This window comes from Marmota monax, unplaced genomic scaffold, assembly GCF_021218885.2.
Source record: "Marmota monax isolate L192 unplaced genomic scaffold, Marmota_monax_Labrador192_F-V1.1 WCK01_AAM20220418_F8-fsc00017, whole genome shotgun sequence".
Lineage (NCBI taxonomy): Eukaryota > Metazoa > Chordata > Mammalia > Rodentia > Sciuridae > Marmota > Marmota monax.
This window is the reverse complement of record NW_026695241.1, coordinates 17191935-17215296: the sequence shown is the minus strand read 5'-3', so window position 1 is coordinate 17215296 and position 23362 is coordinate 17191935. Positions and strand designations below refer to the sequence as shown.

Genomic DNA, 23362 nt, shown 5'->3' with positions numbered 1-23362 from the left:
GAGAAAAGAAAGCCAAGAAATCTGTCCAAAATATTTTAAATAACCAGTAGCAAAACCAGGATCCAAACCCCAGACAACCTTACCCCCATGACTATACTCAAAAACCCAGAAGCATTTAAAGCCAAGGCTGCCTGCACTCATCTCTGCTGTATCCGTAACAAGTAGACAGCTCCTTTTCTCGATTGTCAGTCAAGGTCTCCCTCCTCAAGCCAGAGTCACTACAAGCAGGTGAGAGTGCATAAAGGTATTTGGTAGCGGTGGCCTAGATCAAAGAGTACCTTTATGCCCCTTTCCTGGTTTTCTTCCTGTTCCCCCAACTGCAGCTGCCCTTCTAGGGTGGGGGATACCTACCATGCCTTAACCCTAATCCCACCTGCTACTCTCTTGCATCTGGAATTATTATCACTAGAGAACAAAAGCACACAGTACCAGGGCTGGGAGCACAGGGCTTCTAAGGCAGGCAGATGGGCTCTTGTGTGTTTGGGGGTGCATGGAGCTAACACCACAAACCTTTTATGGAGCCCACTTCTCTGAAATAGAGCCAGAAAGAGCTTCCTCATAGCTGGAAGTTTGCTTTAGCTCTCAAGTAAAACAAAGTGTTTCTGTGTGTACTCTCTGAGAAGGGAGAGCCCTTTTCCCCCTGCTAATGTTAAGGCCCCATGCAGCCTTCCCTGGAAGACCAGGCAAAGGTCTGTCCTGATATTTGAGGTCCTGGGCAAAAGCATTACGGACACCAGTGACCAACCTCCCTCCTACCTCCAGAACCGTGAAGTCCCTTGCGTGCATTTGTGGGGACACCTCAGCCTGTGGAAGTCCACATTTCCTGTGGACAGCTTCCCCTTGCCCCTTGTTGACACTAGAGTGTACTGATCTGCTTTTGGGCATGGAATTCTGGGTACCAGGGTATTCTCTAGGTGGCGGGACAGGTGCTTCTTGCTCCGGCAGGGAACATTCATTTAATTCTGTGCAGTGTTCAGGACGTGGGCTGGATGAGCTGTAAAAGGCAATGGAGGGGGCAGTTCCAGGGCAGGGCCTCCAGGTGTCCAGGCCTGTGGTCATGCTGCATCCATCTGATCCCTTCCCTCTGCTCTGGGTAATACCTTATTCTCACAGCTGCAAGATGCTCTCTATCCTTATCCCTAATTTGTAGCCATAGGTCAGTTGGTTTCTGTCCTGGTTTGTCCTGTTATTAGGAAATATAGTTTGACTCTTATCTGATGTGCTTGTGAGTCTGAGAGGTATTAATAAGAGTAGAACATCCTGTCCAAGTCTTGGTTTCCTTATCTGTAAAGTGGGATGAATAATGTTCCTACCTGTTAGGGCCGTGGTGCTGATGAAATAAGATGATGTTCTGAAGCACTTGGCTCACTGCCAGCACAGAGGAAATGATCAGTAAATGAAAGCTTTAGGACCGGGGTATTGCTGCTCTTCTGTTTCCTTCTCATATTCATCCTCTGTTGGAGGGGATTGCTCCCAGCATGGCAGTTGACACACACAGAGGAATCCATAGCTGGATTGCCGGAATTCAGGCTCTGGCTCTAGAGACCATTTGACTTTGAACCAGTTACTTAAACTTTCTGGGCCTCAGTTCCCTTATCTGTGTAAGGGGCATGGTAGTGTCTCCTCCCTCATAGGGTTGTTGTTGAGAGGCTTAAGGAGAGTGCCTAGCCCATTGCAAGCCTCCGGTAACGTCAGCTTTTGTCAATTCAGCAATTGAATCACCTCTATGTAGAAGACAACAAGAATTTTATACAAAACAACCAAGAAACTTTTCTGTGTTTGCACAGTAAGGAAGGTAGACCCAGGGTGCAGCCACAGGTGTGTCTGACCCTCAGCCTTGCCTCCTCCCCATTTCTGAGGCCAGCACCTCAGGGCTCCCTCTGCCTCTGGTTGCCACTGTCATACAGCCCGGTGGCATCGGGCCCCAGGACAGGCCAGAGGAAACATGTAAGTATATGAAACATATCAGTTTTTTTAATAGACAGAAGTGGGGGCAAATTGCAGAAGAATGTTGACAACCAGGTACTGATTGATCCAGGGGAGGTGACATTCTCACCCAGGCCAGCACCTCCTCACTCCCTCCTGCTGTTTTATGTTCTCACACTGCGGGCCTGGAGTTTTCCAGAGCACCACTGCATTTACATCTATATTCTATTTTCTCTCCTAGAAAATAGGTCAGACTCGAGGCAGAGTTCACCAGGTGGGGTCCCTGAAGGTTCGGCTGGGACTTTCCTCTAGGAGGCTGTCTGTGCAGCTTTCCCCACAAACCCCAAAGCTCCTCCAGGGATGTAGGTGTTAAAGTAGAAAGTGGCGGGGGTGGGGGTGGGGGCTCTTGAACTCTTGCCTCTTGAGAAGATCCTGTCCCAGTGAAGAGTCAGGTGGAGGGCTTCCCTGGCTGAGCTAGCATCTGCAAGGGCAGCAGTAGTAGGTGGAGGGTCCTTTCTTTCTCCTGGTTATTAGAAGAAACAGGACCCTTAAACTGCAGGAAATTGCTTTCAACTTGGAAACAACCATAGGGTACTTGTGGCTGAAGTTAGTGTTGAATATGCAATAAGTGCTCTGGGGACTGAGTGGAGGTGGAAGTGCCCCGGATTTACTTCTTCCCTGGTTGTGATGCTGAGGAGAGGGGGTGATGCAGGTGATTTCAAATCCTTCCTTTCCTGGTTTTCCCTCCCTGGTTGGAGTGCAGCAGTCCCGAGCGAGGAAGTGCAGACTGGACCAGGAGGTATTTTCATCATGATTTGTTTTCCCCTGAATATTACTTGAGCACTTGTGACCTTCCAAGACTGTGTGTGAGTGACACATCTAGGAGGATGGGACAGGGAATGTGACAAGTTATGGGAGCCAGTCCTTGCCCTCCAGTCCTTAATGGTAGAGATAACTGAGAAGATCCTGCCTACAGCCTTTGCATTTGATAGTCTCCTCCCTGAACAGTTATTTTCTAGATATATGTAGTACTCATCTTCCTCAGGTATCAGTTCTGATATTACTTCCTGAAAAAATATTCCTTCCTTCCTTCCTTCACTATCTTCTCTAACATGGGGACCCTCTGCTGTCACTTATACTGCTTCTCTTTTCTTCATGACACTAATTGATGTTATGTATCTATGATTTTAAAATTGTTATCTCCCATTAAAACCCAAAGGTCTCTTCTGTGTCATTCGTTGCTTGTATCCTCAATGTTTAAAGCAGGGTCTGGCCTGTAGTTGGCATTCTGTCAATAAGTATTGAATGGTGAATAGATTATCTCCATTGATACTGTTCACTGAGATAGATGGTATTAGGATCTGCATTCACACAGGAGAAGACTGAAGCTCCAAGAAGCCGAGGCATTTGCTTCTGGACGGAGGGCAGAGCTAGGATTTGGCTCTTCATCTGTTGTCATCCTCTTATACTGAATATTTTTATTTGCTTCTATTTTGCACTCATTCTCAGGAGGACTGTCCCTTATGATCACAGAGATGGAATGTGGCAGCTTCAGAGGAAAAAGAGAGAATCCCATTTCCTGATAATTCTAGTAAAATTCCTGGGCAAGACTCTTATTGGTTGGGCTTGGGTCACATGTCTGTTCCTGGTCCAATTATTGAATCCAGGAGATAGAATATTCCCATGCTCTGGCCTGAGTTTTGTGATTACTCTTGGAGACAAGGTGGGATCAGGGATTACCTCCGTGAACCCCGTGGATTAAAGGCAGGGAAGGGAGTTCCCGGGAAGGCAGCTGGAGGTTGCTATAAGAAGAGAAGGCTATGGCTGATGGATACGGTCAAGTTTCTCATCCACATCCTCTAACCATCCTCCTTCCCCTCTTCCTCCTGCCTTTGCCATTGTATTCTGTCAGTCAGAATTGAGTCAGAAATTCAGGTCACTCACTGCTTCTTGGGAGAGGAGCCAGGTGATGCTGCATCTCTGTTCCTAAAGTTGGAACAGTGCTCAAAACCACCATAGACCGGAAAGGATCTTAGACCTTGATCTCTAACAAAAGGGATTTTCTGTTTGTGACAAGAACAGTGTTTGTTGCACAGGACCAGAACTATGCCAAAGTCAGGCTTGATGCGGGAGGATAAAAGAAGTAAGCGTGGAGTCATCTAAGTCCCCACTTCTGCTCACGCCAGATGTCTTTACTTCCCCTTTGCCAACTTCATACTGAGGTTTGTGGAAACCAGAGCTGGAACACTGGTCCTTGTTCCTAAGTTGAAGAGTTCAACCCAAATCATTTAACTCCTGGGCTCTCTGATGTTTGCAGTGAGTCATCTGGTCAACATTTTTGGGTACTTCAGCCTGTGATAATTCAAAATGATAACCATCAGAGCAGCCAACATTTATGTAGCTTTTGCTTTGTACTAAGTGCCTTACAAGTAGTTAATCTCATTTAATTCTCCTAACACTCCCCGTGAGGGAGGCTCTGATATGATTCCCTTTTTATGGTTGAGGAAAATGACTTAGAAGTTCAGTGATGGACCCAAGGCTACAGAGTAAGCTGGGGTCTGAACTCAGAGCTGTCAGTCTCCAAGTTTAGATATGGGTAACTCACTGGCTTCAAATCACCTTTGGAGTTCCAGGGGATCCTGTCTCCCCAGGCCTTGGTATCCTCCAAGAGTGTGTTTGTATGAACAATGGTGTTGACATTCCCGCCACAGAACCCCACATGTAAACAGTTTGATATCCTGCTTAATTAAGGGGTATTTTAACAACCACTATTCTAGGCAATCCATCAGTCACAGTTAATGGGCCTGCTTAGTTATTTATGCAGCATGTTTTCCTTCCCACCTCTTCTATTTCACCTCTTTTCTTTCTTCTTCCTGCCACTCCACCCCTAAATCTAACTCACCAGAAAACCGGAAAGGGGGTGTGGTTGAGGAGTGATTCAGAGCTCTCTAGAAGTCTCTTAGAGCAGATAAATCTTCTAGGGAATGCAGGGTGTGGGCTGGATAAAAGCTTGGCTCTTGTTGTGAGTTAAGTCCCATCCCAGGAGCCGGGGCACAGCAAAATCTGGTCACAGTCTGTATTTTCCTGGGGTAAGAGCCCTCAGGACTCCCTGGAAATTTACAAATACAATTACATATGTTTTTATTATTGGCAGGAAGAGTGTTACCTACCTTGTTCAGGCAGCACATCAAAGGCACAGAAGATAGATCACAACCTGCTGGTGGGGTAGCTGGGAGACGCTCCCCCAGCTTCCCCAGGGCTTCCCTCTTTTAGTCTTCAAACTGAATTGGGTTCTATATGCCTTCAAGAGACCTAGGCTCCAGTTGAATCAATTTGCACTGAACGGGATTCTAGGCTTTGTCTCGGAACCACCTGTGGGAGCCGGGCATGGGGAAATCTCCCAACCTCTTTCATCCTCTGTTTTAGTCAGCTTTTTTGCTCCTGTGAACAACAGATCTGACAAAAACAAATTTAAGGAGGAAAAGCTTATTTGGGGGCTCACGTTTCAGAGGTCTCAGTCTATAGAGGGCCAACTCCATTCCTTGGAACCTGAGGTGAGACAGAACATCATGGTAGAAGTGTGTAGTGGAGGAAAACCAGGAAGTGAAGAGAGAGAAAGAGACTTCCTGTCACTACAGACAAAATATATACCCCAAAGCCATGTCCCAGTGACCCACCTCCTTCAACCACACCCCACCTGCCTACAGTTGCCAAAAGCCTTTGGGGGGCACCTCATATCTAAACCATAACATTCCCCATCTTAACAAAAAAGAATGAACTAGATAATTAATGTCTATGGCCATCCCGTGATTCCAAGTGGGTCAACCCAGGAATACCCCAATGGCCAGTGGTTCCTCTCCTCTGCTGAAATGTGTGCTGTCAGGTTGGCTCTAGGGGTTTGAACAGTGCCCTAGGCTGCCCTGACTTAGACACCCGCCCACGTGATTCTATTTCACATCTGAGGAGAGGATCGAGAGGAGGCGGTGTTGTTCAAGGAGATGATGGGAGTCCACCGTTCTTCATGCTTTGAAAGTTCCTTGGCTTAATTCAAATGTCAGCCTTTCCAGAGTTGGATGTTTATTTGTAGTCAGAAGTGGTTTCCAATGCCGATTCTTGTCATTAGTGATGGGGTGAAAAGCAAAGAGAAGAATAGCAGGGAGACTGTTTGTATGGTGGCTGCTCCACTCACACACCATGTCATGCACACCCCGCTGTCGGTGATGAAGAATGGTCACTGGAAACCCGGGAAGGAGGGAATTGTAAATGTCTTGGGATCTTGTGACCTTCGGTTCTATGTGGTGAATGTGTTGCAACTTGTCCCTAACACTTATGCCTCTTTTCCTTATTTCCTTAAGGGAGTGGTTTATTCATTTTTCTCTCTGCTGGGAACCTTGCTTGACTTCGCATCCAGTGTGTGGTACCTGAAGAGGAAGAGGATTTGCATGGGTGTCCGTGTGCAGAAATCAACCAGAATATTTTAACCAATATTCTTGCAGGATTCCAGTCTGCTTGGCTCACTGGAGCCCTATCTGATTCCAGGATGATGTCTTTCCGGACAGATGGGAAGTTGACCTCTCTTGCTACATGCATAGTGAAAGAGGAGCTCAGCTCCTTGGCTTGCATGGGTGGTTTTTGGGTGAAGGTAGAACTAAAGGCTCAGAAGCTGAGCACTGTTGATGGCTTGCATGAACTTGATAGTCATGCAAGGGCACACTGCATTTGAGTGTGTGTGCTGCTAACACTCTTTTTCCTTTCTCTTCCCCTTCTCTCTCCTCTCCCTCCCCCTCCCTTTGAAAATGCTGCCACAGATGTCAGTCAAGGTCCAGGTGAGTCTTTGTGTTTGCACTGCTGCCTTGGGAATCTCCCCTCTGCTAGATTGTGCATGGTTTGACTCTGACCCCTCTTTTCTAGGGATAAAAATCTGAGCATATTGTGTTTTCAATGATAGAAGTTTAAAAGAAGAAATGCCTTCAATTGATGAACTTGTATTGGTTTAGAGGAACCATTTAAAACCAAAGGAATAAGGTTCCCTGACTTATATGATTACTTATGATTTCTGGGTGAATCAAAGAACTTGGAAATTAGCATTTAAAAAGTGTTTAGACATGTGTTCTTTGATTTAATGAACATTTTGCCTTATGTTCTATGAATCTGCTTCTATAGCTTCATGTGGTTGAAGGTTGAAGATACAATACATTTAGCATGGAAAATATGATATGGGTAAATGAAGGTTTCTTCCTCTTATTCTAAGTAATGTCTTTTTTTCCTTACAATTAAGTTAGTAATGTTTATTTCCCTGGCTATATAAGTAATACATGCTCACTGTAAAAAAAATGTTTTAAAATGTTTTTTAATCAATAGAAAAATGGAAGAATGACCTTTATGATAATTGTGTGCCTCTCTATTTAAAATGCACAGTCATCCAGAGTCCCAGTTTTCAGTACTGTGTGTGAGCGTACTTTTTAATATGTGTGTACACACTCGCATGTACTGAATCGTGAGATGATGCAAACGTTTATAGGTAATAGGTGTCTGACGACTTGGAATGCATTGAAGACTGTTCTAAACTGGCTAGAACTTTTAAGAATAGGAAGGGGGCATTATATGTTGTCACATTTTCTTATTTATTCCATTTAACATTTAATCCTCATAGTATCAATTTAAGATAGGTATCATTATATTTATTTTAATATGCAGAAAATTAAATTTAGGGCCCAACTGTTCAAGCAGTTTTGCCCAAGGTCATAGTTTATCTGAGGTATCATTGACCTTGGAATTTGGGATTTTTTTCCCTCTAGAACTCATGCACTGGATGGTACTTGCTGGCCTATCACTGAACATTAGCAATAATTGAAGGTCTTATAGGTATTTCCTAACTATACTGTTGTTTATTTATTTACTTTTGCATTGAGGTGTTGTGACATTTTCTACACCCCTCTTTTAGATCTTTTAAATGAATTTATCTTTTGTTGTTTTAAAAAGATCTAAAATAACCAGACTTAAATAGAGTTCTTCTGATCCTTGTTCTATAAGGATGTTACACAACATGAGAGAATAATTTTTATCCCTACCTTATAACAGAGGGGTTTTCATATCTCTTTTTCTGCTGCCCTCCATCTTTAAAAATAATTGATAGTTGAACATAAGTACAGAATACCATTTCCTAGGACATACCATTAAATTCATTCTTTCTACTTCATAATATTTTAGTTCCCCTCATTACTCAAAAAATAGTTGTGTACCAGGCATTAAGGACAGAGCAATGAACAAAAGACACTTCCTGCCTGCATGAACCTTGTATTCTGGACAGAGCAATTACAAAAGACATTTCCTGCCTGCATGAACCTTGTATTCTAGACAGAGGCAGACAGTGAACTAAAACCATACATACATACATACACATACATACATACACATACATACACATACATACATACATACATTTATTTACATACATATACACATTAGATGTAAAATTGTACATTGTACCAGGTGGTGAGTAATAAGGGCTACAGAGAAAAATGGAGCAGAGTAAAGGAGAAGTCCCTACTTTTTAGAGGGTGATCAGGGAGGCCTCTCTGATAAGAGAATATTTTCCCGGGGTACTTCAAGGAGATGTGGGAGTAAGCCCAATCCTTCAAATTTTGTCTGTCAAAGTGCCTCTCAGCTTACCCTCCCTTTTCCTGATTTGTGACAGAGATGTCACCAGGGATGAGCACTTGGGCTGTGCATGTGGTACCTGCATAGGTTTTCCCTGCTGAGGAGTAGCAGGGGCTAAAATCCAGCCTGCCTTCATTAGAGCCTCAATATAAGATAGGTATCATCTGCCTCTGGCCTGGCCTGTACCCCTGAAAGATTCCTTAGAACAGAGGGGGGAGATTTTTGCCATATTGGTCCTAGATGGAAGAGAATGGTAAGGAGGCTCATAGGCCTTATGAGTAGAAGGGGGTGACCCTTCCTGGGACATCAGCAACAGTGGTCCCCTCCTGCTGGTGACTACCCATCCCCCAGGTCATGGTACCATTCCATTTTCTTGGCTGTTGTCTCATTTTATTGTCTTAACAACACTCCGAGGTTTGTTGCCTGAGCTCTACTTCACTGCTGAGGAAATTGAGGCCCAGTGAGGTCAAGCCATGTGCTACAGTCACCCAGCCCTTGAGCGGCAGGACTGAAAGGGGATTCTAGCCAAATCCTAAATCGTGTGCCCTTCGTTCTGCCCTTGAAGTGCCTAGGGCTGATTGTCAAACCTGTCACTCCTCTATCCTCTTGATGTTTTATGATTTCTAAGCCTTGTGATTCACATCCTTTCCTTATGGCCTGGGGCATGGCGGGAGGTGGCCTGCACTGGCCTGGCCCTGGCTGGGGTTGGTGGGCAGCCTCCAGTCTCTCTGAGCCCCTGGCCAGGCAATCCGGAGCCAGCTGTGCTGTGACTCTGACACAAGAGGCCTTTAGTGGTTCTTTGATTTTTTTCCCCCTTTCCCTCAGGAAGACAAATTGGGGATTTTATGAGCTAATGTAACTGTTTACCCAGGGACTACTGGAAGACTATAAAGGGACAATTGATTAATTGATGAATTTGACATGCTGAGGAAATGGTTAGAAGTAACCCACTGGAAGATGCAGGGTGAGATGGGCCAGCCAGGCGGTAGCACCTTCCCAAACTCCAAATGGCAGACTGGGAGCTCCGAGAGTGAGTCCTGGACATCCAAGGGGATGGGGAAGACATTTGTCACCCCACTGCCCTGTGGGAAAGGATGTAGTTCCTCTTCCTGGTCTTTGGGAAGAAGGTTCAGATGGCATGTTGACCTGTGGGAGTGGGGCTTGGCACTGCACCTTCCTGCCTTCTCTTCCCCTCCAGGAAGGTGCACTACTGATAGGGAAAGGGAGCCTCAGGAAGTTTCAGGAACCCACCTGTGGTCCCCTTCTGCTAGTGAATGGACCAGGATCTCAGATCCATGGGTCTGCAAACCTGTGTGCCTGTCATCCTAAACCCTGCCATTACCATGGCGGTGCTGTGGGCCAGGCTCCTGTCTAATCTGTGTCTGCGTTCCTGTCTCGTCACAAGGTTCATGGCACAGAGTAGAACCTCAGAAATCTTGATTGAACCGAAAGAGTGGCCATAAGCACAAGGGACATTGTGAATCTGTAGGGTCCCAAGACATGTGGGAGTTTAAAGGATATCCTGTCCAAGGAGTACAGACTTTCAGAGAAGCAAACTGAGGCCCAAAGAAGAGAAGGGACATCGCCAAGGCCACGTAACCCCACTTGGGGCCTGGAAGGCCCCCCGGGTAGATGCCATGTTCCATGCTCATGCTCCTTGGGGTTTGTCATTTGTCTTCCTGGGATGCTTGTGGGGAAGGGGTGAGGAGTCCCATCCCTGCCTTGCCCTCCACCCTCTCCTAACTTCTGCATGTTCCAGAACTGTTAGGGGAAGGGAAGACTAGTGGAGGGATCCAGGAGGCAGGCCCTCCACTGGCCTGTGGGGGGGAGACCCTGTTCTCCCCTTCTCTGGTGTTGTCCCTCCTGCCAGGGGCCATTTGTGGTCTCCCTTGCAGCCTCCTCACGGTGGATAATGTCTCAAGCTCTGCCTGCTGATTAGAGCTGGAATTTAAATGAATAACTGTGACCTTGTGGAAGTGCCCTAGTTATGCAGAGGCCCGGCGAGGAAATAGGCCTCTCTTTGGTCCATCAGAGCCCTGGCAGGCGCAGGAGGAGGGGCTCCTGTCTGAGGAGCCCCAGAGGAGGCCTCTGTGGCCAGAAGGAACAGACGCCTTTGCCTTCCTCCACCTGCTCTTGATCTCTGCCCTCACTGTCTTTTCCTCTTCAGTGGAAGCCATCCCAGGACTGTCATAGGGCAGGGGACCTGGTTATCTGCCCTGAACCCTGCACCGTCTCCAGAGAGTTGCTCAGTTCAGCCCCAGAGAGAGCGAGACGCTGATCTGTGCCTGAAGTCAGAAGGCAGTGCCTAGGAATCCAGCTTGTGTCTGTGGACACAAAGAGAAGGCTGCAGCAGACTGTTGACCAGGGGACCGGCAGCATCAGCATCACTGGGAGCTTGTTAGAAAAGCAGAAGCTCAGGCCCTACCTAGACCTGCTGAAACAGAATGGGCATTTGATCAAGAGCCCCAAGTGTCAACACATTAATGTTGGAGACACACTGGTGTCTCTCTTCTCCTGTGGGGCCTCCAGGTCTGTCTTCACCTAGGAAGTTGCAGTTCCACTTGTTAAGCCCTATCCTCATCTCTTGTGCTGGGCACAGCATGAGACACCTACTTGATCTTGCTGACTGGAGTGGGAGGGAGAATGAGATTAGAGAAGGGGAACAATGAAAGGTTACTGGCCACTCAGTCCTTGCAGGTTGCTGTTGAGACACTTTCTGCATAATAGTTTACATCCTGTGAGGCAAGAGAGCACAGGAGTGAGTAAATTATGACTCAAGGGCCAAACCCAGCCCACTGCCTGCTTTTGCAGGTTTGTGAGCTAAGAATTTTTTTTTAACATTTTTAAGTGGTTGCAAACAATAGAGCAATGGGTAATACCAAAACTGCATGAAGTTCGGTTTCCACATTCGTAAAGTTTTTGGTGGAACACAACCAGGCTCAGTCCTTTGTCTATTGTCTGTAGCAGCTTCTGAGCCACAAAGTCTGAGTTGGGTAGTTGCAATAGAGACTTCACAGCATGAAAAGTCTAGAATAATTACCTGTAAGGGAAAAAATTGCCACCCCTGGGTTAGAGCACAGACTCTTGAGTGAGGTGCTGGGGTTGACATCTTGTCTCTGCCACAGTAATAGGACCTGATCAAGTTACTTGGTGGGTCCTACTTTCTGAATCTATAAGATAGGGACAATGAGAGGGTGCCTCTGACTGTCTTGAGGATTAAGTGAACTCTTGCGCATAGTCCTGTTAACTGTGCCTGGCATAGAGTAAGCGATGTATATTTAGCTTTTATTATTAGTCATCTCATTGGAATCTTTGAATCTTTCAACGTGTGTTTCTCTTTTATAGATGAAGACACTTAGTTTTTTTTTAAGATGTCCCCCTCTTTCTTTGCGTTTTTGTCTCCCTAATTGTCCAGTGGCATGTCCAGTTCTATGACGCAGCACCTCTCTACACACATCTGTTGTTCTCTCCTTTTTCCACACTCTCTCCCATGGGGTCCTGACCTTTAGGCTTCCAATGAGTGAATACTTCCTCATGCTGAAATCCCCACTGTGCTCTCAAGTGGAGCCTTGGAATTCCAGTAAGAGGGGACAGAGACCAATATCTACAGTATACTCATCATATGCCAGGTGGAGAATCCTGGGCTCCAGGAAGTTGCATCTTTTTGTTCAAGGTCAGGAGCCAGCGTGGTAGATTTTGAGATTGAAGTTCTTGTCTGGGACTTCAGATCTGTGGTTCTGCTTTCCCCCAGAGCTATGTGCCCTTGGTCAAGTGATGTAACCCCTTTAGCCCATTTGGACAACAGGGTTCCTTTCTTTAAGGTGAAGGGTCAGCGTCAGACAACCTCTTAGCCTTTTTTCATTCTGAGAGCCTAGGACTAGATTGTCTGACTGGACACCTTGGGGAATAGCAAGGAGTAGAATGTCTTTCCACTACCAAGCTCCTAACTCCAGAAGTACCTATAACATTTTACCTTTCTTTCCTATTCTTTTGGGCAAGAGTCCCAGTGCTTTTTCTTTTATTACTTTATTAGGAAAAAACACTTGACATTTATTGAGCTTGTATTTTGAGCCAGGCACTGAAATGCTAAGTTTTGCATGCATTATTTAGTTCTTTGGATATTCCCAGGAAATAGATTCCATTATTAGGTCCATCTCACCTCTGAACCAACTGAGGCTTAGCTTTGGTAAGTAACCACTGATACCATCCAGTAGAAGGTTGTGGAGTAGGATACAAAACCCTGGTCTGTCTGGCCCTGGAAGTGTCTCATAGGAAGTTCCATCAGAGCATATACTCCACAAGGTGCCCTCCTGTTCATGACTGTTCTTGGTCAAGAATAGTGCCAATACATTATAGGCACAGAGCAAAGACTTGATGAATGAATAAATAGTTTGGGACTCAGATCTTAGTTTTGCCTTAGGCCACTCTAAAAGTCTGCTTTTTACTGGAGCTCACCCTGAGACGGAAGATAATTGAACCAATCTTTATTCAGTGCCTGTCTTGGACTCCACTCAGTGGACAATGCAGGCTACCATGTGTGATTGGGTTGGAAGGGGCCCTGGATGGCTAACAGTGCTCATTTTCAGCCAATTGCCAGGCGAGGTCCTGCAAAGTTCCCCTTGGCTCCCGTGGTCATATTTCATGACTAATTGTGAGTAAGGAGCTATTGGCCATCCTGCCCCCAGCTCTGGTTATCTCAGGAAGCAGATCACTGAACCTTGGTGCTTCTTTGCTGGAGCCTTTTTAAATGCCCTCCTTTGGCTCTCTTACAAAGGCAAACCCACTAGGGGGTTGGATATGGTCACCTTTCATTTCCCAGTTCTGGAGGGAAAGGCCAGAGTTAGAGCTGGACAAATCATTAGCAATTTCTAGTCATGGCAATGATCCAATAATACTACCCCACCCAAGGGCACCAAATATGTGGGGAGTTTATTTGTTGGTTCGATGAGGGGCATTGGTGGCATTTAGTAATGTGGGGCAATGAATGCTAAACAACCTATGATATATGAGACAGCCTCATTCAAAAATTTATGCTGCTTAAAGTGCCATTGATGAAATCATTGGGAAACTATTCTGGATCAATTCCTTCTTTGCAGAGAGGGAAAATTAGGCAATACTGGACTTCCATATAACCTAGCTAAGTTTCTCTCTCTCTCTCTCTCTCTCTCTCTCTCTCTCTCTCTCTATATATATATATATATATATATATATATATATATATATATAGTATGTGTGTGTGTGTGTGTGTGTGTGTGTGTGTGTGTGTGTGTGTGAGAGAGAGAGAGAGAGAGAGAGAGAGAGAGAGAGAGAGAATGAGCTAGCATTGGAGAATATCCCAATCAGTAGATTGGCCTAGGAAGGCCTGGTAAGTACGTAAGTTAGAAGTTAGTCTAGTCCATTTGCTGGGTCAGGCCTCAGGATGGGTGTGGAGATGGAATGCAGCCAAGAGCCCAGGACAGTGGCTTCCCTGAGAGGCAATTTTGCTGATGGCCTGGGGAGGGAGGCATCTGAGGGCAGGGGTCTGCTACTGCTGCCAGCTTATTAAAGAAATGGTGTTGGCCAGAGTTGACAAGTGGGCAGAGATGGTTCCTAAATAGACCAGTGTCATAAATAATGACCACAAGAACATCCTTTTGAGCCCTTCCTGTGTACCATGAACTATGCCAAGTGCTTTCCATGTGTGGCTGCTTGATGTCACAGTGATCCTGAGGGCATATTTTATAGATGAGGGGGCGGATATTTTATAGGACAGAGGCCCAGAAAAGTCCACTTGCCCCAAATCTCACAGAAGTAGAGCTGGGATTTGAGTCAAGATTTTGGATTACTGAGAGCAGAGGTTTGCAAACTCTAACAAGCACCAAAATCACCTGGCGAGCTAATAAAGGCGATCTGGACTCATTAAAGAAAGATCGTTCTCTCAGGTGATTCTGATATGACCACACTTGAGAACTGCTGTTTGAAAGACAATGATCTGAAGGTGAAGAGAAATAAGATTTCATACTTAACCACTATTTTAACCACCAAAGTCTTTCATGGAAAGAGTGAGTTTGAAAGGAGGAAGGGACGAATGTGGCCCTTCTGTGTCTCAATGGCATCTAGGTCTCAGGGCCTATAGAGACATTATAGCCAGCTGTGAATTTTCCCCATTGCCCTCTATGTGCTTCCACGGGCTTTTGAGGGGCAGGGGGGAGTGTCTTAGTCTGAGAACAGAGACTTATCTGTGCCCATCTCCCCATTGCTTGCCATATTTTATGCGCTCACAAACTTTCATTGGCATCACCATTTTAGGGATGAAAGAAAACAAAGAGGTTGTTGTGTTTGTCAACTTTCCATTGTTGTGATGAAATACCTGAAATAAACAACTTTATTAAAAGGAGGAAAGATCAATTTGGCTCATAGTTTCAGTTCATGATCACGTGGCACCATTGTCACTGGGCCTGTGGAGAGGTAGAACATCATGGCGGGGAGTGCATGGTGAGCAAAGCTGCTGACCTCTTAGTAGCCAGGAGGCAAACAGAGAAAGAGAAAGGAGACAATTTATACCTTCAAGGGCACATCCCCAGTGACCTACTTTCTCAACTAGTTTCCATCACTTCTCAATAGCACATTAAGCTATGAATCCATCAATGGCTTAATCCATGGATGAGGTCAGAGCACTCATGATCCAAACACCTCCCAAGGGCCTCAGCTCTGAACACTGTTACACTGGACACCAAGCCTTCAACACTTGAGCTTTTGGGGAACTTCATGTCCAAACATAGCCATTGTCAAGGCTCATTATGCACCTAACTTTTGAGTTGAACCCCTTCTGCAATGAGCAACTCATCACTTTTAGCTTTTACATTCCATTTGGACAGCACTAAATGTTTGAGAGTTCTTTCTTATCCTGAGTCATTATAGCTTTCACCACCTGTATAGCTTTCAGTCCTCAGAGAGACACAGAATAGATCTAATTACACTCCCAGTATTTGAAGACAAGCCTTTTGTCTTTAAGAATTTTCTTTTTTTCTTTTCTAAAGGCTAAAACATCTCCAGTTTCTATGGGCATTTTCATCTAAGGGTTTTAAGTTCTTTCATTTGGGTCATTGTTTTCTAAAATATGACATCCCCCCACCTCCCCTTTCCAAAGATGTCCACACCTCATATAGTGATATGGGCACAATTGGGATAGATCCATTATGGGATGATTACATTGCTTCTTTTTTCTAGAGTCTATATCTGTTAATGGCAGCACTAAACACCTTAACTTTTTAAAAAAAAATTACTATAGTATTAAATTGTACCTAAAGTCGATGAAAATCCTTCCTATTTTTGTGGGCACTACTGCTAAGCCATTTCTTTTTCCTTCCTACATTTGTGCAATTGGTTTATTTGACTTAGGCTTGGGACCTTCTTTGATTTTGTTAAATAGCACACCATGAACTCTTTGGGTGTAGTTTTTTTTACTCAGCACATCAATTGTTCCTTTCGGTTTTATGTTACTCACGAAAGAAGAATGATTTTGGAGAAATCCATGTCAGTAGGAAAGCAAGGACTTTCTCCCCTTTGGGACAAGTCTTTTCTAAAAGTCTTTAGTGCTGATCCTTTAGCCTGTAGAGTGACAGACATGACTTCCTTCATCTCTCCGCCATCTGTGGATTCATTCATGAGGAACTTTTGTCACTCTTTATACCAAGAGATGAAATGCACTGGGAATGTGCTGTGAGGGTTCTGTCCTCTACTCTGAGATTAGGCCGTACAGAAGCTGTTGGTGACTCATGGTGTAATTGGTGGCAGCACTTTCTGTTCAGTCAGTCCAGCCACCATGCTGTAAGAACAAATTTGGTTTGGAGGCCAACTTTGAGAGCAAGTTGTTACAGTTATACCCTATCAACGGTTAGATTGTGTGGATTAGACATGGTGGCATCATGGAAGGGCAAAACCCAATGGGACTTCCCTGGCCCCTATCTTAGAGAATTAGCAGCAGTAACTCTTCTGTTTTGTTTCTCTGGAAACCAGTATCACCATCAGCAGTTCAGCTATTTAGCTCATGTTCATTACTGTGTCAAACTTATGGAAAATCCAAAATCATGTATGTAAATAGTTGGTCTTCTTGAGTGTTAGCTCATGATTGCTGATAGGTGATCGGCTTGGTTATGGCGGTGGTAGGCTATGGTAGTGATAAGCTTACCATTCTGACCATGGGTAGTGTTCTCAGCATATTACTTAGAACCATTGAAACTGCTGGTTTTATAGTTGAGAACCAGTCAAATATTAGTACTTTCATGTAATCCAATTTATTGCTTGGCCTCTTTGGATCCATAGAGGCAAAAGATCTTAATGTTGAAAGGGATTATTGTTAGCTATGTCCTAAATCCCACTTGGACTCTCTTTTGTGGTATTTCTGGCAGGTGAAACTTCCCTTATCTTTTTATCCTCTCTTTATACTGAATGTGTTTGCCTATTTATCTTGCATGCAGGGTTTTTTTGGTCGGGGGTGGGTACTGGGGGGTTGAATTCAGCAGCACTTGACTACTGAGCTGTATCCCCAGCCCTATTTTGTATTTTATTTTGAGACAGGGTCTCACTGAGCTGCGTAGCACCTCACTTTTGCTGAGGCTGGCTTTGAACTCATGATCCTCCTCCCTCAGCCTCTTGAGCCCCCTGGGATTACAGGCATGTGCCATGGTGCCCAGCTACATTTGCAGGTTTTAAAATGCTTGAGGGCAGTGCTCATATCCTTACCTAGCTCTCTCAACTGGGCTGAACATAGAAGTTCCTTCAGTCGTTCTGTATTTGACATGCTTTTGGACTCCTTATAATCCTGGCTGTCTTTCTTAGGAAACGCCCCACCTAGGTAAGCTACTCCTCATATATTGTACCATACTCTGAATCAAAACGCTTAATATAACAAGAGGTAGGACTATTGAAATTTTGTGTGTTGGGTATGGGGGATGGTGCTTGAGTACCAGAATGTTAATTTTTTTCCTTAAAATTAAATTCCATATCTTTCCTGTTCCTATCCTTTTGGACTGCTGTCCCAGTAGCTAAAAAATTGGCTACTCCTTTAAACTTTAGATCATCACAACATCCAGAGAGCATGCTATTCATGTCCCTAGCTGAGTCATTGATCAAATTACGGAACAGGCCTCAGCTCTGCTGTAAGGTGCAAATGAACCCCTGGTAGAAAAGGAAACTAAAGTTCACAATGAAGGTCAAGGAATTGCCCAGGGAAGGGCCAGTCTGAGGTCCCTTTCCCTTTAAGTATTCTGAACCCTGTGCCCTTTCTCCTGCTCATGGTGGCAGACTTTAGCCCATATGACTCTTCTTCTGTCAAAAATGTCCCTGTGCTATGCCCCTTTCTTTGAGGAGAGACCTTTAGTTTGGCTGTCCTGATGATCTATCCCACATGATGATATCAGTGGCTGAGGAGCAGTGTGTCTCATGTCCAGATTTGCATTTTAAAGAGAGACATGGCTTAATCTCTCCATGAAATAACCTGGGAAAGGAAGAATTTTATGTTTCAGTAGAAATACACATTAAGCTCCTTCTCTCTTTAAAATGCAAATCTGACCATGAGATTCTTATTTCTCTCTTTTTCAAATTCCTGATCACTGTACAGACGGGATCCCTACCTAGCTGCTTCTCTCTGACGGCCCCTCTCCCCGCTCTTCACCATCTCCTTAGTTTTTCTGGAAAAACATCAGGTGAATGTTTCCCTTACCTTCTGATTTTATGTAATTACTCTTTAAAAAGTTCTTGTGGTTTCCTAAGAATTCAACATTGGCACTTGCAGCAATTAGTGACATTTAATGTCTCTGCTTTGGTATGGAAAAAAAAAAGAGATTATATATGTGGATTTTTCACTGGGATAAAAAGTTACCCTGAAAGTGAATGAAATAAAAGTCTTGGCAGAGATAACTCATTTTTCTGAATTTTTTTTCTTCCTTCCCTGAAATACTTTCTCCAGTTACCCTGCCAGGGTGAACGAAGGAAGGAAAGATTGAAAACCCTCAGAGGTGGGTGGAATACCACAGGTTTGAAGGGAGACAGTATTAGCTTAAATGACGGAGGCCTTGGGCTTCTGGCCCGGTTTCTGAACACTGAGTCGTCTTCTAGCCTGCTTCAGTAAATGCTTTCCATTCTCCATATTAGTCATTCTCATGACAGGCTTCATGATGGCCACAGCTGCTTACAAATGACTTTGCTTTCATAGCCATTTCCATTTTCCCGAGCTGCAAAAGCAGCTATCTCCATGGGGAATTTTCCTGAAGGGTGTAACATAGTTTAGAGGGCCATACATATATTTCGCATATATTTTACATATGATTTGCAGTCTGTTCTAAGGCAATTTTGACTTTGCATGTCTTATCTTTTTCTCCTCTTGTTCCTGTTTGTACTCTGGGAATCTGTGTACCATGAAAGATGGAATAGAGCAGTAGAAAGGGAGGAGGGAAGGTTTAAGAATCAGACCCCTGTTGGGATCCAGAATGGTCCCTGGATCCAGCAAGGGTAGTACTTTATCAAGGTGTGACATCAGATAGAATTCTTTTTTTTAATTGGGTACTGGGGATTGAACTCAGGGACACTCAACCACTGAGCCACATCCCCAGCCCTATTTTGTATTTTATTTAGAGACAAGGTCTCACTGAGTTGCTTAGCATCTCACTTTTGCTGAGGCTGGCTTTGAACTTGTGATCCTCCTGCCTTAGCCTCCCACGCTGCTGCGATTACAGGCATGCACCACTGTGCCTTGCTAGAATTCATGATTGCTTGGCTCTCAAAAGGTCATCTGAGCCCAACTTCTGTTTCCTACCTACTCTTAGGTGAACTTCTATGGATCTGAATTTTGAGTCATAGTTGAGGATCTGTTCAAATCCAGAGCTTCTGGCAAAATTGTTTTAGAATTGTTTTTGGTTCCATGAGCCCCGAGTCCAGCCCAGCCCTTATCTTTTGGCAGCCCTGAAATACCAGTCCCAGAATAAATGCAAACTTCGAACCAGGTAGGTGATAGTCCTAGGGCTGGCAGTGTGGCCTGGGGAGCCACTGCTGATGTGCACCCATTTTGACCCTCTGCTACTGAGGTTGTCAGGAAGGTCTATCTTCATTTTTAACTCCTTCCTTGTCAAACACACACAGAACACATCCAGCAGAGATTCTCCTTCCTTTCTTGCTAATTATGTCCTACTCAGTTTTTAAGATACTTTGAACATTATTTTCTAATCTTATGTTGCAAAGTCATAGAGTTTCATTTTCTTTTTAAAATAAAAAAATATTTTTTTATATTTCAATGTTAAGTATACGTGGAAAAAAGATGAACTTCTACTAATCTCAGTAACCCCACCTCCATCCCAGGTTACAACTCAGCGGCAGACCCTTTCCTCAGAGGGTCTTTCTTTCACTTTTTACCCTGAGGGTGCTCTCTTCCATGAAGGGGTTATACTAAGTCCTTATGTTCATCCTGAGTTCCTCTCTTTCCATAGTCCTACAGTGTTAAATTCTCATTGGGCATTTTTGCTTGAGTGATCCTTCTCTCTCTTCAGCTCATCATGCCTGAAACAGAACCCACTCTGTCCTCACTCCTAATCCACCTCCTATCCCACCTCACCCACTTCCTATTTCTGACTTTGCTTCCTGCTCTCTCCCATCCATCCCTCCCCTGATGTATCTCATCCATCATCAAAGCCAGCGAATCCTCTTTTCCCCTTTTCTTTCCTGCTGCCATGATACTCATTTGGGTCCTTTGTCCATGACTGATCTTTCTGCCTTCATCTCTTTCCATCGAATCCATCCTATCCATATTATTGCAAAAGCAATCTTCCTGGACATCAGTTTTCCTGGGTCCTGCTTTTGCCCATGAACCCTCAGTTTCTTCCAACAGCTGCAAGATCAAGTCCATCTTACTTAACCTTGAAACCCTGGGCCTCCATACTCTGATCCCTAGGACAATCTTTCACTCCTTCTTTATATGAGCTCTTTATACATATTCATTCCTTTTTCTGTATAGCATGTGTTTGTTGCTTTATCATTGATAGCACTTCCATGTGCTTGGTACCACCCTAGTTATTTCTGAAAAGGTAAACAGGAAAGCTCTTACAAATGTGCTTCTTGGTCTTGGAAGCTGGTGGTGCTGTCTGGACTGTTCACCAACTCTCTAAATCTTAAAGCATCTTCCAAGGCCTATTTTCTGAGCACCCAGCATGCCCCTGTTAGTCCTTCTTTGCCTAATTGTCTGGCTCCTTGATACTTAGCAATTCCCTATTCATTTCTCACTCAACCACCAAGCACACACAGAACACCTACTGTGTGTCAGGCACCATAATCATTTTGCCTCACATATTAGTACACTTCCAGAACATAAGATTTACATTATATATTTCCTCCTCAAAACAATGTATGAAGTAGACAATATTATCCATATTTTATAAATAGGAAAAAATCCAAGCCCAAAAAAGTTTAGGAACTTTCCTAGGGTTACAAGCTAGAAAGTAGCAGAGATGAAATTTAAATCTATTTCAGGAGTCCTTACTGTTAATCCCTGTGCTTCACATGAGGTGCTGGTGTATGTCGCGCGCGCGCGCGTGTGTATGTGTGTGTGTGTGTAACCCTAAACACACATACCTCTTGCCAGCTGGACTTTGAACTCCTAGAAGTTACAGATGCTGTATTTTACCTACTTGCATTCCCACCCATCCCCATCCAGCCCTTGCATGTAGAAGGCACTTGAACTGCTTGCTTGATTGGTTGTTGGTTTTTCCATTTACTATTAAGAAGCCTGAGGTTTTTTAGCACCAACAGGGGATGTTTTGAAAGATCAGGTGGAGACAGAATTTCAGAATAGACCTGAATACTCTGGAATTCTTGGTTTCCAGTTCTTAACTCTGCAAGCCATGAGGATAGGGTTACACAAGAAAAGAGATTGATGTAAAAGCTCTTGAAAGTGAAATAAAATTCCCTTCACAAAAAGAAAAATAAAATCCAAATCATGTTATACTTACACAGGCCACCCCCTCCCCCATCCGGCTTCCTGTCACACTGATCTCCTGTCCATTTGCTTTATTGCCTGCAAAACCAGAGTTTTGGCATTTAGGTGCTCAGGTTTGCTTTCCTGGTTTAATATTTCTATTTAAGGCTTTTATAAGTTGAAGAAGATGAACATTTTACTTGAGTGGCAACACTGCAAGCACATATGTAGTTTAATAAAACCTGATAAGTACATATTCGAATTTAAAAAACACAGGTGGTAGGTTATTTGCATTTTAAAAGGATTCTTCCCTTCACAAAAGGATCCACTGCAGGGTTCCATTAAATATCCAATTCCTCTTAGTGAATTTATCATACAATTTAATTTACCAAAATTTGATTTATATGCCATTCCCAAGAGGTAGCTCTCAAGTTTCAGGGACCTTGGGAACCACTTGGGCAACTTATATACCATTCAGTTCTGGCTCCTACTCCTCCCCAAGATTCAAATTCATTATGTCTGGGGTAGAGTCCAGCATCTTTTTTTTTTCAAGCATTTCACAGGTCACTAGTGAAACATACAGAAGTTGAAACCCAACTGGAGAGGTTTCCCAGGGTCCGAGGACCCCTTACTATCAAGCAAGACGCTTATCCTTCATTTTGGAAAATTGTAAAAATGTTTGTTTGGGTCAAGTAGACTCTTCAGCTCTTTTCTACTTACTGTCCTGTAGTTGCCATGTATCTTTAATCTCAGCTAGAAAATGGTTGCTTTTTAATCCAACAACAACAACAACAACAGCAACAAACCCCAGTTTTACTCTTAGGAATTTTTTTGGATCTTTCCTTTTCCCATTTCTTAAAGCTGACAAGGCTCTTGTGAATGGTCACCTACTAAATTCATACATTCCCCTTTCCAGACACTGCACCTGCCTGACCTCATCCCTTCCCTCTGTGCTCTTGATAGGGATGCTGAAGGCTGTGACTCTGTGCAGAAATATCAGGCACTGTAGTTATTTCTGTGAAGGTTTCCCATCCTCTCTCCTTACTATCTTACTACCCACTCACCCCCCCCCCCCCCAAATTAAACTTATTATTTTTTTTTTAACAAAACAAATCATTACAATGACTTGCTTTGGCACAGTTCTGTTCTTCCGTAAGTACTGATTCCAGTCCTATAGCAATGAAGGCCAGAACTGTGCATTTACAATATGATTGTGGTTTAATGAAATTTGTTTAAAAAAATAGACTCCATGACATTTGGGGCACATGTATCTATGTATTTAATATATCTCTGATCTTTTAAAAGTCAGTTGTTTGACCTATATTTTGCCTCTGATTACTTTTGTAAATCTCTAGTAATCTCCAAAAACATTTAGAGATTTTCATAATTCAGAGTTTTTTTTTTTTTTCTCCTTTATTAATCCCCTAGATCCCTGAATTTTGCTGCAAGTAAAGGTTCTCTGGGGTGATCTGGATTCGGTCAAACATCTCCAGTAATAATAAAAGCAATACAAGAGCAGATGACTGGCATAGTAGGTTAATGGTGGCGAATCTTTTAAAAAAATTATCAGAGCTTATGTTTCCCTTGAAGGAAGGGGTTCTTAATAACCTTGTTTACTTTGCATAAGAATGTGGCCAGAGATTCTGTTTTTTTGTTTATTGTGACTTTTTGTACATTTTTTTTAACCTATTCAGTGGTGAACTGGGTCTTCCTGATAAATGTGTGGAACTTTCTAGGAAAACAAACGAACAAACAAACAAAAAGTGGAGGAAAAGTAGAGGAGAGGGTATGGAGCAAAGTCGGGAAATGATAAGAGAAGGTAGTATTAGGCGA

The 23362-nt window shown here is 43.9% G+C and overlaps 1 protein-coding gene across 22 annotated transcripts in view; it reads left to right on the top strand.

Moving 5' to 3' along the window:
* Positions 1-23362, top strand: part of Nrxn3 (neurexin 3) — a 1577562-nt gene that overhangs the window by 91607 nt on the left and 1462593 nt on the right. For all 22 annotated transcript variants that reach the window (XR_009226397.1, XR_009226396.1, XM_058577846.1 and 19 more), the window contains exon 3: positions 6735-6752. Coding sequence is in view for 20 of the 22 variants with exons in the window: in XM_058577846.1 (XP_058433829.1) it covers positions 6735-6752 (18 nt within the window). In the remaining 2 variants the exon portion in view is untranslated. The remainder of the gene's footprint in view (positions 1-6734; positions 6753-23362) is intronic.